General features: G+C 43.1%; 2 protein-coding genes across 4 annotated transcripts in view; one reads left to right on the top strand and one right to left on the bottom strand.

Annotated features, from left to right (window-relative positions):
- The window catches only part of CHST10 (carbohydrate sulfotransferase 10), a 31,949-nt gene extending 19,938 nt beyond the window's left edge, over positions 1-12,011 (bottom strand). Inside the window, exons 1-3 of one of the 3 annotated variants that reach the window (XM_082747069.1) lie at positions 11,812-12,011; positions 9,797-9,871; positions 471-565 (exon numbers count right to left, since the gene is read on the bottom strand). In XM_082747069.1, the coding sequence (XP_082603195.1) occupies positions 471-513 (43 nt within the window). In that variant the 5' untranslated portion in view covers positions 514-565; positions 9,797-9,871; positions 11,812-12,011. Of the gene's footprint in view, positions 1-466; positions 605-9,796; positions 9,872-11,811 lie in introns of all 3 variants that reach the window. The other 2 variants (XM_082747070.1, XM_082747071.1) reach the window with 2 other exon arrangements.
- The window catches only part of NMS (neuromedin S), a gene marked incomplete at its 5' end in the record, with an annotated part of 53,723 nt that continues 41,360 nt past the window's right edge, over positions 6,786-19,148 (top strand). Inside the window, 2 exons of the mRNA XM_082743006.1 lie at positions 6,786-6,842; positions 11,864-12,388. Of these exons, the coding sequence (XP_082599132.1) occupies positions 6,786-6,842; positions 11,864-12,388 (582 nt within the window). The remainder of the gene's footprint in view (positions 6,843-11,863; positions 12,389-19,148) is intronic.

Below are 19,148 nucleotides of genomic sequence, written 5' to 3' on the forward strand. Positions count from 1 at the left end.
AGTTAACAGCTTCAGTACAAATAATTTGAAATAATTTTTCTATTGATACAGGGGTATTTTTACTAAGTATTTAAATTTTATTCTTAATAATATGAACCCATCGATCTGATAATTCAAGCAAATTTAAAATACTCTAGTGGAAAGGAGCCATTTCTGTTTGTTTTTGGAATACATGATAAGATTTTGCTTTTGCAGATTTGCCTCGGAACTCTTTTCTGGCCCAAGCTAACAACATCAAAGCATACTCTTAGTACCCAGCAATAGCCGGCACCTGGAAGCAGGAAGGCAGGAGTCTGCCAAGGGTCAGACCTTTGCTGTGGTAATTTGTAGAGGGCAGAAGCCATACTGAGACAATTACAAGCAGGCCTTGTGTAAAATCCTGACATGTTGACAAGATAGATGTAGCCAAACCCAGAATCTCTACAACAGTGAAAATCAACACCAGAGCATCTCTATCTCCATTCACTTGCCTGCAAGAGTCTGCGCAGAACCCTGGGGGTGGGTGTTTTTCATGCTGTCACTGCCCGGGAGTGAGGCACGGCATGCCAATCCTCAGCAGGTCATGCTGCAGGAGACACACAAAGAGCCGGGAAGTCAGTCAATTCTTGGCAAGAGAGACCCAAAAAAAAAAAAACAAAAAACGTGTTTCATTTCACCTTTAACACAGTGCTTCTTCAAGCCAAACCAAAACACTTAAAGAGACCATGCTGGACTGGGCTGGTTTCCACTAGCCAACTGAGGCCATCACTCCTGGGCAGCAGGGAGAACTGGTTCTCTCAACGAGGTGGTGCCAACATATGATTTCAGAAAGTTTCTGAATGCTAGATGGGACAGAGAGCAGTGGGGACCCAGGCAAACAACTCTCCTCCTTGTCTCAACAACATTTACCTCCTAAAATCTCACTGGAACCAGGCATCTGAAACCTGAATTCCCTCCACCAAGTGGTTATCCACCTAGACTTGAATATATCCTGTAGTGGGGAGCTTACCACCTGAGTTCAGCCTGTACACTACTGGGTGGTTTGGGAGCCATCCTGGCACCCTCATGTGCCACACATGAGACCCAGAGTGTTTCCTGGGGCCTGCAAACAGGGTTGCCAGATTAACTACATAAAAATGTAAGACACTAGTTAGCTTTGAACGTCAGATAAATACGGGAGCTTCCCTTTATCCCTTGGAGATACTTTCCAAGACCCCCAATGGATGCCTGAAACTGCAGAATAGTACTGAACCCTGTATATTCTGTTTTTTTCCTATACATACATGCCTATGGGAAAGTTTAATTTATAAATGAGGCACAGTAAGAGTTTAACAATGATAACTAAAAATAAAACAGAATAATTACATCAATATACCATAAGGAAAGTAACATGAATGTGGACTCTCTCTAAATATCTTATTGTGCTGTACTTACTTTCTTCCTGTGATGATGTGAGGTGGTAAACTGCTTATGAGATGAGAGGCAGTGAGAGGAAGGACGTGGGCACAGTGATGTAGCGTTAGGCTACTACTACCAACCTTCTGACCATTCGTCAGAAGGAGGATCATCTGCTTCCAGACTATGGCTGACCACAGGTAACTGAAACTATGGAGAGTGAAATCGCAGATAAGGGGGGACTACTGTCAATAATGTCTTAGTAGAAGTATGTCCCAAATATTTATGAGATATACTTACACTTTAAAGAGTGACTTGTCTCTCTTAAGTTTCAAATTTTACTGGGAGTCCCAGATTCTTTCTGGCTGTCGTGCCCAACACAGGGCATGCCCACCCCTCTCTAGCTGCCTGAGACCAGCCTGCCTGAGTTGAGTCTCCCTTCCTCCTCAGTCCTGCTCCTCTGAGGCAGCAGGGCACAGAGAGCGCCTAGAAGGCCCCACCACTCACCAGCTCTGTGACTCAGGAAGTCACTTAACCTCCCTAAGCCTTGATTTCCCACCTCTGAGACAAGGCCCTCCTCCTTCTAGGGTTGTTGTGAGGATTAAATGGGCTGTATCTCTACCACTATGAACAGAAACTGACCCTCTCTGACTTTCCAATTTGATCTGCAAAATAGCCTTCTAAGTGTAGTGGTGAGAAATTAATGTAACAGTGTAGTTTGCCCCAAGAAGAGGGGAAAAGAAAGCCAGACTCATCCCAGGGGACTCAGGGTCCTAATTCTTCTCTTCCAGAGAAGAATTTCCTCCCCTGTCCCCCGCATGCTGCTCTCCAGCATCTTCTGCCCCATGCCCTGGCCTGGTGGGGCTCCCTTTGCTTGGCCCTTGACAATCTCTCCTGTCCTCCTGGATCCCCCTTCCCCCAAATTGCTAAATGCCTGTGGCTTCTAGCTCCTTCGACCTTGTCTTCAAGAGGTTTCCTTCAGTCACAGCTCAGCAGGTCCCTCCCAGAGGGGAGAAGTCCTGTCCCAGAGGCAGGGAGCCCACGGAGCAGGCAGGGTGCCTGGCCTCAGAACCCCCGAGAGAGTGTGAGTTTGTGTGGGAGTGTGTGCATGTGTGCGTGTGTCCATGTACTGCTTGCAGGTGAGCAGGGTCTCCCAAGCAGCCTAGACAGCCCGTGCCAGGTGTCCACTTCCCTGCTGCTCATTTCCGCACAGGCTGCTTCTGAGAAAGGTCACTCACAGTGACATTCCAGCTCCAATAAAGACTGCCCCCCCCCAAAAAAAAGGTGAGGCACTTTTTTTTCAGTGAGGCACAGACTGTGCCCGGCAGCATAGGGCACTGCAGTCCTTTCCCTATAAGACAGTGATACTCAGAGGGGTCCATCCCTATGGATCACAGTGGGAGCACTCCATTGAGAAACCCCAAATGCAGGCCTTTTCTAACAGAAGGGCAGTGGGGTAAAGGAGCCAGTGTGGACTGGAATAGGAAAAAAGAGAAAGGAGGCAAGTACCAGGCAGGAGGTAGGCAACCAGAACACAGGGGTATTGTTCCCTTGTACCAGTTTAAGGGAAGCCTTAGAGGCTGAGGAACACTCTGGGCGCTGAGTGGCCTGGGGCTTGCAACCCATGCTTCGTTACAAGAAGTGCTGTGAACCAGCGAATACAGATGAGGGGAGCCACCTGGGGCTGCCTCCCTCACACCCACTTACTCTGCAGAGCAAGAGAGCCTGCTGGCATTGCTGGCTCATGGTGCTCTGCTCTGTTCAGACCTAGACATCCATCCCTTGGGCACCCCCTTGGGCATCAAGCCGGCACCTGGGAGGTGTTTATGGCTTAAGAATCTAATCTTTCCAGTGGGAGCTAGTCCTCTGAAGGGATCTGAGTGTGCCCACTGAGCTCACCTCTACAAAAAAGTAGGGAGACCATGAATAAACAGAGACTTACATGAAAATGAAGGGTCATATCATCTGTTCTTCAGGAAGCCAAGCGGCTCAGGGATAGGATTTCTATATCTGGGTACACTGAGATGTAAGATCTGCACCATGCTGAGGTCATGTCTGCCTTCCTAAGGCTTGGATTTTAATTTCAAGCCAGGGATGCTTTACTCTTTCACTCAGATCTGGGGTCGGGGGTGAGGAGGGTCTAATTCTCTTCTCCCAGAAAATCTACCCAATTTTCACATCTGTAAGGATAAAACCACTGTATACCTACCTACCAGTGTGTTGTGAGGCCCCCATGAAAGAGAGCCTGCCCAAGTACCTCCTCTACAACTTACAGTCCATCAAGCAAATGTCTTCTTTCCAACAGGGAATTTTACTTCAAACACATTCAACTTTGAAAGTGAATTCAAGTAAACCCCTACTAAACTAGGACATCTAGAGTGCCCTTTCCTGCTCTGTGCCTGGCCGCTGCACCGAGTCAGGAGAAGGCAGGTCTGCAAGGGCCCCCACCTCCCTTTCATCCCTGTCACAGTCCACCCGGACAGGGCAGGGACAGCCCAAGACATCTGGGGCCCCTGATAAGGGCAGCACATTTGGAAAGGATCATGTGTATAAGCCCTACCCCTGCCAAAAAATGTTCTCTTGACAAAAGGACTATAAAGTCACAGGCCCTGACCAGTGTCTTGGGTAGGGTTGCCCAGACTAGATAGAAGTCTGACAATGACTCTGTGCCCTGTTGCCTGAGAGTGGTCACTGTGAAAGGCAGCTAGGGAGGGAGTGCTCTGTGCTGGCCAGCAGGCTTCTGTAAATGGGAAGTAAGCAGGGCCCACCCCTGCACAGCACAGGAAGATGCAGCTCTACCGCCCACTCTGTTGGAACCCCCAAAGCCTCTCTCCATCACCCTACCTAGTTTCACATCCTGCACTGTACCTACCACAGCCTGTTTTCACTTGTTCACCATCTGTGCCCTCACCACCCCCCTAGAATGTTAAGTGCCCCCGAGTACACCAAGGACTGAAATAGTGCCCGGAACTCATTAAAACATCAACCATTACTTGCTGAATGCCTATATCCACCTAGAAACTTATTAGGAAAACTCAGGAGAGCTAAAAGGTACTTCTGAAGGCACCTTTTCCAACCTTCTATCTGAGAGTTCCCAAACTCTTTAAAGGATGAAGCCCCCAATTTCAACAACCTCAAAATATTTCTCCAGTATCCACATGAAAGTAGTTACATATTTAATACCTATTATCTGAGACTAGAAAACAAAAGCTACTAGGACTTCAGTATTACTTGGAAATAAAATTACATTTTAGAAATCACAGCACTTAACATGCATTTGAACAGATATACAACTGAAATATACTGACTGGAGGGGTGGTTAAAAAATCTCACTGGAATCCAAAAATTTTTTTTTAAATTTTAAATAAAAACATGTGCTGAAGGGCAAGCCAATTACAGAGATCCAAAATGTCAACTTATATCCATAAATGAAAAGGGCAACTTGCAAAATTGGACTTATGAGCCTCTCTGTAAAAGTTATATTTGTGAATGTATGTGATTATATACATATCCAAACACATACATGCATATAATGCACAGAATAAAATCTTGAGACAATGAAAGCAGTTATTTTTTGCTTTGTACACTTACATATTAAAAAAACTTGCAACAAACATGTTTCCATTTTATAGTAGAAACTAACAAAATATAAAAGATGCATCTCATATACATGTCCCCTGGTGTTTTATTTCTGCTGTTTATTTTTTCTACCTAATCACTACTGTCTGCAGTTTCCTTACCAGTTGGTAAAGTGTGAGAAAGGATGGTAAATACTTTCCTAGCTGAGAGAAAATGTGGTTAAGTGACAAAATCAACATGTATCTGAATATTTAGTAAACACATCTCTGTCTTCATTAGTTTTTTTTTTTTTTTTAAGATTTTATTTATTTGAGAGAGAGGGAAAAAGAGGGAGAATATAAGCAGGATGAGAGGCAGAGGGAGAAGCAGACCCCACTGAGCAGGGAGCCCGATTTCTGGCTTGATCCCCAGGATCATGACCTGAGCCAAAGGCAGCTGCTTAACCAACTGAGCCACCCAGGCACCCATCTTCATTAGTTTTTATTTAGCTTTTAAAAATGATCTAACATTTAAAACATAAAGTACAGAGACTACTGTAACAAAAACAGATTCTTGGATCAATAGTTTTGCTGTACTTACTTGAGTGTTTTTTTTTAAAGGAAAGGAAGTGTTAAGAAAAGAAGGTTGGAGCCCCTCTCTGCCCCCACCTGGCTCTAATCTCCTTGCACCCCAGACCTACGCTTCCATAAAGGCTTTTCACTTTGTCAGACTCAAGTCCTCTGACTGAAGCAGCAGCAGGGGTTTGGAAGATGGTCTTCCCTGCAAAGAGAAAGGCAGGGCCGGCTGCAGAAGCTGGGAAAGCATGTTCACCCAGGGCCTGGGAGCTTTCTAGGAGGCTCCTGCTGGGCGAAGAAAGCCTAGGGTGGAAAGATGCACTATTTTTAAGTGCCTACCTTTTCCCCTTCATGGTCTATAGTGAAAAAATTCACACATTACACAGAGACTTAAGAGAAAAGAGCTGCTGAGGCAAAAATTTAGATAAACCAGGACTTGTTCACGGAGTCATGTACTACGTGCCCCAACCAGAACCAGTAAGGATAAAGCCTGGTCCCTCTCAAGCACCCCTCCCCTTAGGCCCAATATCGCTATAGTTCATAACATATGACACACAAACACAAGTAGATGTATATCTGCATATACTTTTAAGGACACAATTTAAAAAATAATTATTTGTCAAATTGATCATGGAAAGGTATATTCATCCACCACACAAAACAGGTGCCAGGGATACGACCCTGTTCCAAACCAAACACATATGCAGTTTATGTCCTTACAGAGCCTGCTGTCTGACAAGAGAGAACCCACATGCATCAAAGAGTCTATCCCAGAAGTAGTATGAGGTGGACACATGGCTCTATGAGAGGGAAGAAAGGACAGAACCTGGGTGGAGAGGTCAGGGACAGCAGTTATGTAAGGAGGTATCCAGACCAGGGGACCAGCAGGGAATGGAGACCTGGGTGTTGGGCAGGAGAAGACAGGGGCCCTTGAGTAACCAAAGAAATCCCCAGTGGCTGGAGTTTCCAGGTCAACATTAGAGATGAGCCAAAGCAGCTCTGGTCAGAAAACACTGATTCCTATAGGGCATTTATGGAATTTAGTTTCACCTTGTGAGTAATAGAAAGCCAGTGAAGAGTTTTCCATGAGAAGAACGGTAGTAGTGTCATGATTCTGATTTAAATTTTGAAGGTATTTTTCCGACAGCACAGTCAAAAATGTAAAGCACTATCCACTTGGCCATTCCCCAGCCTCAACATCATTTCCATTAGTGCAGCAGGAGCGTTCTAACACAGCTAAGTGTTCCACATCACCACCTGGACCTAACCTCCTAGACGATGACGACCACCACCGCCACCACAATCATCATCATCATCATCATCATCTCCATCAAGGTCTCTAAAAATTAGCATGTAAACTTGTAAGATCCACAATATCTGACAGGTTGGGTTTTCACAACTCCTGAGGACTAGGGGTTCCAGTTAGCCATAGCATGCTTCTGCTTTATAAATTCATGTACTCTGTACCTAGGTATCTACCTAGCATGGCTAACTGTATGTGTAGGCCAGTGGTTCCAGCCCTGGGTGTACGTTAGAATCACCTGGGGAGCTTAAAAAAATATAGCAGTGTGCTGGGCCCCAAGAACAGTGAACCCAAGACAACACATATCGTGGAGATGGATCCAGGGCTTGTTTTATAAGCTCTGCACAGGATTCTAATGAGCAGCCAGGGCTGAGAACTGCTGGTCCAAGCCCCCAGCCCTTTAAAATGCAGATTCTAGGCCTTCTGACATAGGAACCATTCTCCTTCCACCTCCTTCCTTTATAAGAATGAAAACTAGTAGCAAAAGAACATCATATCTGTCAAGGAGCATCCTTTGATGCTACGGTAAAACAGCTTAAGAAGGTTTAATTAGAATCAAAGACCTCCATCACTGTTCCTACTTACTCTTCTTTCTAGCCCTCTACCTATAGGTAACTAGATTGTGTAGAATTAGGATTTGGTCTGACCTTGGAAAAATCATAATAATTTGCCCTATTTATTTGAACAAAATGAAAGGCATTCCAAATTCCCTTAGGCCCAGCCCCTCTAAACCCACCCCACTAACTGCCTTGTTTGCCTGAATATACCAATTCTCCATGGGGTTTGCCTCCTGTACAAAGATGACACCCTCAAGGCTCATGATTTCTGTGTGCAGAGACTAGGGCCTGAAATGAACAGTCCTTCCAACATGGCTCTGCCAAGGGCCACTGCTCTTCCTGCAGCCCAGTGACAAATGCCCTTTAAAAAGCTTGACATTTTCTGTAATTAACTCTCCTTTGTTCAAGGAGCCAAGACAACTCCCAAGTTACCTCTTGCAGCTAATGGTGGCAAACCTGAGTGTGCCCCAGGCCCCCTGTTGGTCATGGTGTGCTGCCCTGTTACTGAGCCCCTGGGGCCCCCAGGAGTCAGCATACCTGTCTTCTGAGCTTTCCTATTTCCAGTCATTAAATGAGATTTTTCACTTGGAGATGTCAGGTTCTGAAACCAAGCCAGAGGGCTGGGCTCTTAGAAAACCCACAAGTCAGAAATGATGGTTAAGGTGGTTTTCCTTCTTACAGGGAAAGCAGGGTTAGGGAAGCAAAAATATAGCTGAACCTACCAGAAATCTCAGTCTTTTTTTTTTTTTTTTGGTCCTCTAAACTAAAGAAGACAGCACACATTTTCATGTTTGTAATGACTAACAATGGATTTGGTTTGGTATTGTTACCATCTTCTGGTGCAAATTCTCTCTCCTCTACATTTTCAAAAAGATGCTTGTAAATCCACTTTGGTCAGCTGCCAATAATATTTCTGGCAGTGGCTTCTCCTTGTGTTTGAGCTGTCCTCCAAAAGCACAAATCAAAACCTTTTTGGGTTTTTGCTGAAGAGCTTGACTTCCACCTGCCCTGTTCTACTTTTGCTATGCATACTCACTTATTAAAAGTTCTGCAAAGTTCTGTGGTAAATAAGCTCATTTAACTGTTTAAATAGCTTTTCTCCAAATGTCTGTCATTCATTCAGCATTATTGACCAAGTGCCCACTTTAAGCTAGGAGTTGTTCTAGGCCCTGGGGATATGGCAACATATATACAACCTGCTCTCATGGTACTTCTATAGAGGCAGACAGGGAAATAAACAGAGCTGTTAATATATAAGATTACACAAAGTAAGAAGGGCCATGGTTAAGGGGAATCTTGAGAAGAGACGGAACAGAGTGAGGGAAATCTTGCAGCAGCTTGGTCTGTGTCCCAGGGTTCCAAAAGCAGCAAGGAGACAGTGACCCTCATGCCGAGTAGCCCGGATAAAGAATCCTGTCAAGGGTCCTTTACTGAGCTGGAAACTCCTGGATCCCCGACCCCCACACATACATAACCCAGGGAAAGAACCACGTATCTGGTGTTCAGTTTTTAACATTCATTCAAAATACAGCCAGGCACTAAAGGAAACTTCACAAAAAAAGCCTGGTAATGCACGAGGAGTTGGTAGCCCTGGGGTGGGGGATTAGCAAGAAGGGAAACTCAGTAGTTAAGGGCTAGAGCAACCAGAGACATTCTACAATCAAACTTTCCGTATCTTTGGATTTTGAACTAAAATGTTACCACCTAATCAATAAAATTATTAAATTACAACGTGATAAAACACTGCAAGTGAATTTATAAAATATGTAAAGTGCCACGACACTCATGGTGATTTTTAAATTCATAGGGTTTCTTCAATCTAAGTTCAGGAACTTTGTCTACTTGGTCATAATCATTACAACTTACTGTCTTAGAATAACTGATCCTCCTTAGTTATCAGCATGGAAACACACTCCTTACTCTGTCCAGCTGAAGGATGTATCTGAGATTAAGACACATTCTCATGGGAGTGCCTGGGTGGTTCAGTTGGTTGAGCCTCGGCATGATCTCAGGGGCCTTGGGGTCAGGATCCGTGCTCAGTGGGGAGTCTCCTTGTCCCTCTCCTTCTGCCCTCTCCTCCTCCCCCCACTCATGTTCTCTGTCTCTCTTTCTGCTCTCTCTCTCAAATGAATAAATAAAATCTTAAAAAAAAAAAAAGATTCTCATGAGTAACAATAATGAACAATAATAAACTTCCTGGGGTTATCTACATGTCAGGCACTGCTCTTAGCAAACCAAAGACACCTAATCCCCAGCCTGGGAGGATGCTTCTACTATTATATTTAAGAAAAGATTTCTAAGTATAAGTGTACACACTCCTATTTAAGAATTTTAAATTTCATAAAATCTCCTTATAAGCAAGAGGCAATGAGATCAGTGAATGACATGAATCTCAAATAACTAGTGAGCTCACATTCTCCTTCACATACCTTCTGAGGCCTGGGATCCACATTTGCTTGCAGTATTTGCTTTGCCTGAGATTCCTGGTTCCTCCTGTCACTGTACTGGAAAATTAAAAAAAAAAAAATAAATAAGCACCATTAGAAGTGATAAGATTGACCTACTTAGTACAACTTGGTTTACACTTGGGAAATAGTTAACCATTTTGATTATTCAAGTGCATTTTGCACAACAGGTCTCTTACAGAGGTGGGTTATACCTGGAATTCCTGGCAAATGAATAAATATTCTAAAAGTGCCAAAAGAGATATGTGTTTAAAAGACTTTTCCCTGTAACTTCAAAGGAAAAATGAAATAAGTTTTGTAGCAAAAAGAATTAAATATGTTTGACATTGGGTAAAGAATTCCTATACAGGATGATGGGATGATGAAATCTTCCAATGCAAGATGTTCTCTGGATTTTGAATTTCTTTAGGCTTTAACACCCTGGCAAATTCTAGCCAAATGACACATCATGAGTGAATAACTGGAAGCAAGCCGAAGTTGTGGAATTAGAGAGATTACAGATTTAATAGAGTCGGCTGGCAAAATAAACATACAACTCATTTAACACATAATATAGCCCAAACTGCCTGAGATACATGTAGCACAGTCTAGCTGTGTTTCCTTTTACTCTGAAAAGCTCAGTGTTAAAACTAAAAGCAATTTCATGTTATGCAGATGGAAAGATTAAGCTTTATGTACTCAACATTCAGATTCTTCCAGACCTGTATCAGAAGAAAAGACTCTTCATTTCTGCAGTCTTGAAGGTCTTGAATTCATCCCTCTCGTTTCTATTCTGGCTCTCTCCCACCTTTTTATTGTCTAACCTCAAGCATTTGAATACAGATCTGAATATACCTGCAAACTGCCTAAGAGATTGCCTGATACATTCTCTCCTTTGTTCAATTTTGCAAACCCTCCAGTTTTCATATTGGGCAAGGAAAGGATTTTTCTCTCAGGTATTTCTTTGAGATTCTCTTCTTTGGGGTCAAGAACAAAAATGGAAAGATTTTTCTTTCCATCTTGAAATTCCAATTTTGAGCCAAGATGGACTCATCATTACAGTGGTAGAAAACAGAGAAGACTATTTTCTCTCCTTGTATCTTTTCTTTTTCACCCCGACCCTGAAAATTTCAGAGTGAATAGGTACTGGAGATCATCAGCAAGGGGACCTAAAGTGAGCTGCCTAATTTTAAGAATGTCTGAGACATTTCTCATCCTGGCAGTTAAAACTGACCAATACCCAACTCTTCATGGCCCAAAGCCCCAGACTCTCTGGGTGTTTCAGACAAAAAAGCCCTTTATGACAGTCCTCCCCCTTAGCTAAGCAGACAGAACCTGGCTGCACTGCTTTCTATTCACTGCCCAGCCCTTTCCTGCCTTCAGAGACTTGGAAAACAAAAACGACAGCTTTTGGAAAACCTGGTTCATCTTCCCAGCCAGAAGTGCAGAAATTTATACTTGAACCTCCAACTTCTGACCAGTCTCTCGACTGTGAAAATCAGGGCTGAGGGCACTCTGCAGCCTTTCTGGCAGGAAACAAGCATTTCCAACCATCCTTTCCCCTGTCACCCGCCAAAGACATACTTAACAGTGCACTTAGGAAAGGGTGTACACGTTCCTTCTTCCCTGCCCTCTCTCTCTCTCTCTCTCTCTGCATGTTCTTTGCACCCAAGAGGAACATTTTCTTCCTCTCTGCACCCAATCACAAATGCAAAGTCTCAGCCAAAAATGAAAGAAGTAAATTACAGATCACCAAGTATCTATCATTTCACCGGTCACACCACCGCGCAACAAGGACGCCGCCTTATTGCATAATTAACGTGATGGAGGTTCTTCTCATTAATCCCACCAACTAGAGAGGTGCTCAAGTCACCAAAACACACAGGGATGGTGCTCACAAAGAAACGCCGGTTCGCCCCGTTTTCCCATCCACCCGGGATGGGGTGGGGGCCGGGGCCCCGGGGTCTACGAAACCCACACCCGCCAGTCCCAGAGCTCACCCGCTGCGGAGCCCGAGCTCGCCGGGGTCCTCTAGCCCTTCCGCGCCGCTAGCCGCGAAGCTCAGCCCGGACCTCGCGGGCCCTGGGGCGAAGCGCGCGGGGTCCTGGCGTCCCGGGAGCGCGGGAGGCCCGCCCCGCCGCCCGGAGGCCTGGGCGCCGCCACCGGCGGCCTCCGCGCCGCGGCCCGCCCGGCCCGGGATGTGGCGGCGGCGCGCCGGAAGGAGAAAGCCCCGCGCGCGAGGTCCTCTCGGGGTGGGGGGGGGGGGCGGGCCCGCCGCCGCCCCACGCGGCCCCCGCCCGCCGGCCAGCGCGCGGCCCTGCCGAGTGTGCGCGCCTCCGCCCCCGCCGCCGTCCTCCGCCCCCTTCCCTCACCGCGCGCGCGCCGCCCGAGGCCGCGCGGGGAGACGCGGCCCAGGGGCTCCAGGACTCGGTTTACCCCCGCGCGTTTCCGCGGTCTGATTGTGCGCCCAGTCCTTGTGCCCCTCGTCTTCCCCGCGGTAAAGAAACTCCATCCCAGGAAATTAGAGAGAGATGTGCGGCCGAACCAGATCCCGCCGGGTCTGCATTCAGAACACAGGTACGATGTTTGAGAATTTAAAAAAAAAAAAAAAAAAAAGCCCAAACTTGGAAAAATGAAGAGAAAAAAAAAATCCAAACTTGAAAAAGGCAAAACTGCTTGAGTTTGGGGTACATCCCAGCATCTTCGGATCACCCTTCTTAGTAAACGCAGGACCTTCTGTTCTTTTCAGACCCCCCTCAGCTGACAGTCTAGGGGATGTTTACTGTTGTCTGGGTGTAATTGGTTAATGCACAGCTGAGAGAGGCCAGAGCAGTCCCCTGCCCTATAGCGCTGTGCCTTCTTAACCTGCAGAAGTAAGACGTTGAGGTTTTAGAGCCTGGTAGAGAAGGCGGTCCCAAAGTTGGGGGGGGGGGTTATTGCCCTGGAAAAGGTAAACTAGTTTTGTTTTGATGTAACCTGCATGCTTGTTAACTCCCTAGTTGTATCCATTTAGCAAACGAAGTAGTATAGATATGTGAATGCACACATAAAATTTGTCAAGCTTTCAAGGAACCAGGTGTTTTTGTTTTTTGTTTCGTGTCTGTGTGTGTGTGTGTTGTGTTGTTTTTTTGCCTACCCTGTTGGTTCCCTTCTTAAGAAGTTAAACGTACTATGGATGGGGTACCCCATTTCAAAATTTCACTTTTAACATGGTTACTGACCCTTGTAGCTTCAGGACGGCAAGATGGGGGCGCCTGGGTGGCTCAGTGGTTAAGCCGCTGCCTTCGGCTCAGATCCTGCCTTCGGCTCAGATCCTGCCTTCGGCTCAGGTCATGATCTCAGGGTCCTGGGATCGAGTCCCGCATCGGGCTCTCTGCTCAGCAGGGAGCCTGCTTCCTCCTCTCTATCTCTCTCTGCCTGCCTCTCTGCCTACTTGTGATTTCTCTCTGTCAAATAAATAAATAAAATCTTAAAAAAAAAAAAAAAAGACGGCAAGATGGTTTACTTGGTCTTTTGCTCACTCATCCCGGTATTTATTCAGCCCTTTCTCTGGGAGCTATGGTTGACAGGAGACTGTTTCCTTTTTCCTTGAGGATTTCAATGGACACACAGACACGGGAGAAACCCAATTAGTAAATTTGGAGCTCAGATGAGACAGAACATAATGCAAGGTTGAAGGGTCCAGGCTCTGGGAATTAGGCCTTGCAGATTCATATCTTTACTGCACCACATACAGATTGTGACCCTGTCAAATTCTTTTATTGTTCTTTGCCCCATTTTCTTCAGCTATGAAGTGAGGATATGGTACTAGAGAATATTGGAGATAATGCATTGAAAACTGCATAGCACAGTTCTCCCCCAGTGGTAAATATTATGATAAACTACTTTTATTGTTATTATTTATTTATTGCATTCCTAAGGTGCTGTTTGAATATTAAAAAATACAGTTCTTTTTAGGGCTTCCATATTGGTGACTAAAGTAACTGAGTATCTCTCTCTCTCTTTTTAAAAAGATTTTATTTGTTTATTTGACTCGGCGCAAGCAGGGGGAGAGGCAGGCAGGGGAGAAGCAGGCTCCCTGCTGAGCAAGGAGCTCAGGACCCTGGGATCATGACCTGAGTGGAAGGCAGCTCCTTAACTGACTGAGCCACCCAGGCACCCCTAACTGAGTATTTTTCTTAGTGTATTTACCAAGTTATTTTAGTTTTTTGTTTGTTGTTTCTATAAATGGACTTCAGGAAAGTATTAATATTTAGTCTTTATTCCCGGAGGATAGTTTGTAATGTAGTGGTTCTCAAAGTGTGATCCTTGGACCCTTTGGTCTATAATGTCAAGACTGTTTTCCCAGTAATGCTATGGCCTTGGTTGTCTTCACTATTTAGACATCTGTCCTAATGGAACAAAACTAATGGTGGGTGAAATTGATGACAGTTAACATGAATCTAGGCAATGGAATAAAATAGGATTGGTAGGCATTGCATTTGTCACCACCAAACACTTACAATAAAAACAAACAAAAAATGTCACTGAAGAATGCCCTCCATGAAGCAGTCATACCCTTTGGAACAGGATGGGAAGTATACACAAGGCCTCCTACTGCATACCAAAAGTATGGTGGTTGTCTGGAGGCAGAGCTCTTGGGTGATGGTTTGCAATGTCTTTTTTTTTTTTTTTTTTCATGGAAGAACATTTTTTCTTGAAAGAAGAACTGACAGACAAACTGTGGTTACACAGTCTTGGGTATTTGGCAGACATTTTCTCCAAAATGAATTAAATGAGCCTGTCACTTCAGCAAAACAACTGATGGTATCTGTTACCAGTGATAAAATTCAGGCTTTCAAGTGAAAATTCAAGCTTTTGGAAAACCTGTGTCCGCCACTAGGAGTTTGACAGCATCCCAATATTTAACAGTTTTTCTGATAAAATCAGTGGTGATGCTAACAACTTTTTCTTTTATTATTTTTTTCTTTCTTTCTTGGTATATTGTATGCTGGTAGCTTGTGGCTCAGTAAGAAATATTTATCCCTTTCCCGGGTTCCTGAGGCAGAGCTCCTGAAACTTTTGTAATTTCCTCTGAATGATGGAGTGAAAGGAGCATTTTTTGTTCTAATAGGTGGCTTTGTTTCTGGTTCCTGACACAAAGCTCCTAAAACTCTTGGAATTTCCTGGGTGATAGGAGTATCTTTTGTTCTAATGAGGCAACTCTTCTAGCTAGCTTCAGATGGGGACTGGTCACTGCAAGGACAAACCTTGATTAGAAGCCAAGGACTTTCAGCCCCACCTTCACCAACCTGTGGGAAGAGTTGAGGGGCTGGACAGTAAGTTAATAATCGATCCTGCTGATGTGATGAAACCTCCATTAAAACACTTAAATGACAGGATTTAGAGAGCTTCCACATTGGTAAGCTCATTGAGGTGCTGGAAGGGTGGCTATATAGAAAGGGCCTGGAAGCTCTGTGCTCACAGCCCCCCATAACCTGGCCTAGGAATCTCTTCCATTTGGCTGTTCCTGAGTTGTGTCCTTTATAATAAATCAGTAATAATAAGTAAACAGTTCCCCTGTGTTTTGTGAGCCATTCTAGTATAAACAAAAGTGAGAAGAAGGTGTTGTGGGAACCTCTGATTTGTAGTCCTAAATTGGGGACCCAGTATTTGTGACTAGCGTCTGAAATGGGAACATCCTTGTGGGACTGAGCCATTAATCTTGTGGAGTTTGACGCTAATTCCAGGGAGTGTCTGAATAGAATTGAATTGTAGGACATTCAGTTAGTGTCTGGAGAATCAGAGAATTGGTTTTTGGTGTTAGAAAACACCTAGGCTGATGAATTTTAATGTCACAGTGTATGAAAGTTCATTGACAGGGTTTTAGATTCCACATCATACTAAACTTTAAGAAACTATGACTTGCTGAGTTCAGGTTTAGTATTAAAGAAAAACACTCAAAATTATCTGAAAGATTAAAATACTTCTTCCTTTTCTACTTATCTGCATGAAAAAGGATTTTCTTCATATGCTTTGTCCAAAATAACATTGCAACAGATAGGTGCAGAAAGAAGTATATGAATCCAGAAATCTAGTAAGCAAGACGTTAAAGAGATTTGCAAAAAGATAAAGCTAAATTTTTGGTTTAGATAATATAGCTATTTTTCCTTAAAGTATGTTATTTATGGTACCATATGATGGGAATGTTATTATTTTCAAGTGAGTTAATAAATAAATGTTTTAAATTCCTTAGTTTTAATTCCTGAATCTGTAAGTTAAGATAGATATCCAGATGAACAAAAGCTCTTTGCATTCCTTGATAATTTTTAAGATTGTAAATGAATCTTTAGATCAAAATACTTGAGAACTGCTGTACTAAAAGAAACCCAGATTCTTAATGGTAAAAGACAAATGTGCCAGATTCTTTCACCTTCCACAACTACCAAGTGTATATCTTTAAAGTCAAAGCTGGAGATGATACTATGAAATAAGGGACGATAACCACTGACCCAAAATATTACCATCTGTTTGAATCAAATCAGTGAAATAAGCAAATAGATACATCTAGAGAAACCTAGGTGTCCTTATGGGGATACGGGTTATATATGAAGAAACATCCTATGAAAGTAAGAATTTGCCAGTTCCTCTGAGCATTCTATGGTAATAAGATTTTATGAATTTCTCTCCAGTACTTTGTTTTGGCCTAAGCACAAGTGGACTTGGGGTCCAAATGTTAGGTACATTGTTTTTCTTCTTACCACTTTCCCGTCTTCTCACTATGCCATAGGCATTGTCCATGTCAACCCAGGCAGGAGACAGTTCCCACAATACTGGCTGTCCCCTTCCTGAGCTCTTATCTCAGTGTTCACAACTGACACCAGCCACTCACAGGCTACTTGGGGTTTTCTTTTAAAGAATGTGTTTGGATATTATTTCTCAGCCACCCTGGACTGTAAAGGCAATGAAAAATTGCATACAGAAAGCACACATCCAAGTTCCTTTCCCGAATGCACTGAAAAATTGCACTTGGCTCCCTTGGTGGGTATATGAGGAGAGTAAAAATGAGATTTTTTAAAATGGAGTCAAAGTGAGATTCTTTTCCCCCTAGGCTGAGGCTTTAGAAGAGCTGTAGTGGCCACAATCAGGCATCTCTATGTAGCCCTAGAACTGTGAAATGTTCAGTTACTTAGAGGGTTCTCAGTAGACATGTTGCAGAGAGGTAGGGATTATACAGACCCCCAGAAGTTGGTGTCCCTTTCCAATTTATAGCTGGCCCTGTAATTCAAAGGTTTTTCATTTGTTCATCTGTTTACCAGGGGGCAGTGGAGTGAAATAGGCTGGATTCCAGGCTCTGACCCTCAGAAAACCTCCAGTGAGTTTATTACAGTCTTTATGAGGGGTGGTTTTGTCTTGTTAATAGTTTCTCCTAAATTAGCTAAAATATGATAGGGCTTCCCATTAGAAAAAATTTGTCAAGAGGATTTGTTTCATATTTTAATTCTGAGGCATTTTTAAGACCTACATTTTGAATTGTTGAAAATATATTTAAATATGATTAAAATGAGGAAAGCCAAAGAGATGCTGGACTCTTGAGATGGGAAAGCACACCCCACTGTTAGACTACATTCTCCATGTAATTGGCTGAAGAATAGGAGATTACATTGTAAGTAAGGCGGCTATCCAGAGTAGGTTTGGGCCCTGGACTAGGCCAACAGGATGTACACAGAAGTTATCTAAGCCACCATCTTAGGGCTCACCATTAAGAACATGCCAGGCGATCCTGAAGTTTTCTTCCCCCAACATGTGCCCCTGGAAGGCAGGCATACAAAATAGAAGCAGCTGTGATCCCTGAGTCACCATTTGGAGGAGAGCTGCAGTACCTGAATAGAATAAGATGAGCACAAAATCAGTATTCATTGTGGTAAGCCAAGAATAGCTCAGGGCATATGCCTTATGTAGCACAGCCTATCCTAACATAATATTCTGGTTAAGTGACGAGGACACTGAACTGAAAGTTAGGAGACTTAAGTTGTGTGAAGTTGAACTATGAGAAATTGCTGGTAATTGTTCATTTTTGATGTTCAAGAATGGCATGATTCACCCTAGTATTTCCACCTCTGTGATCAGGTAGATATGCAATATTGAGTAATCCACTAATACCTTCTGTATCTCATTTTTCTCATCAAATATCAGACCTCATAGACATCTATGAAACACTCCACCCAATAACAGCAGAATACACACTTGTCTCAAGGATACATAGAACATGCTCCAGGATATATATGCTGAAAGCTAAGTTATAAAATAATCCTTAATAAATTTAAAAGGGTTGAATTTATACAAAGAAAGTTCTCTAACCACAATGGAATTAAATTAAAAGGCAATAACAGGAGGAAATTTGAGAAATACACAAAATTAAATAATACAATAATGAATGGGTCGAAGAAGAAATTAGAAAATACTTTCAAATGAATGAAAACAGAAGCACAGCATACCCAAACTTATGGGAATACAAAGGAAGCAGTACTCGGAAATTTATAACTATAAATGAGAACATTAAAACAGAGAAAAGATCTCAAATTTAACCTTTCACCTTATGAAACTAGCAAAAGAACAGCACACTAAACCCAAAGCAAGAAAAAGGAGGGGGATAATAAATATTAAAGTGAAAATAAATGAAAAGGAAAATAGAAGAAAAATGGAGAAAATAACAAAACAAAAAATTGGTTTTTTTGAAAAGAAAACAAAATTGATACACCTTTTTCTAGACTTACCAAGAAAAAAAGAGAGGAATAAAATCACTAAAATCAGGAAGAGAGGGAGAACATTACTACCAAACTTATAGAAATATAAATGATTATAAGTGAATATTTGAACAATTGTAAGTCAACAAATTAGATAAGCTAACACAATGGACAGATTCCTAGAGAGACACAAACTACCTAGAATTGACTCAAGAAGAAAATCTGAATGGATTCAATATCTTCCGAGATTGAATTAGTAGTTTTAAAACTTCCTGCAAAGAACAATCCAAGCCCAGGTGATTTTACTGTTGAATTCTACATTTAAAGAAAAATTAATGCCAATCCTTCATAATTTCTTCCAAAAAATAGAAAAGGACAGAATCCATCTCAACTCATTCTGTGAGGCCAGTATTACCCTGATACCAAAACTGGACATAGGCATCACAAGAAAACTACAGACCAATATCTCTTATAACTATAGACACACACATCCTCAACAAAATAAAAGCAAGCTGAATCCGGCAACATATAGAAAGGATTATACACCATGACCAAGTGGGATATAGCTCAGAAATGCAAGATCACTTCAACATTTGAAAGTGAATTAATGT

This window comes from Mustela nivalis (assembly GCF_964662115.1).
Source record: "Mustela nivalis genome assembly, chromosome: 8".
Lineage (NCBI taxonomy): Eukaryota > Metazoa > Chordata > Mammalia > Carnivora > Mustelidae > Mustela > Mustela nivalis.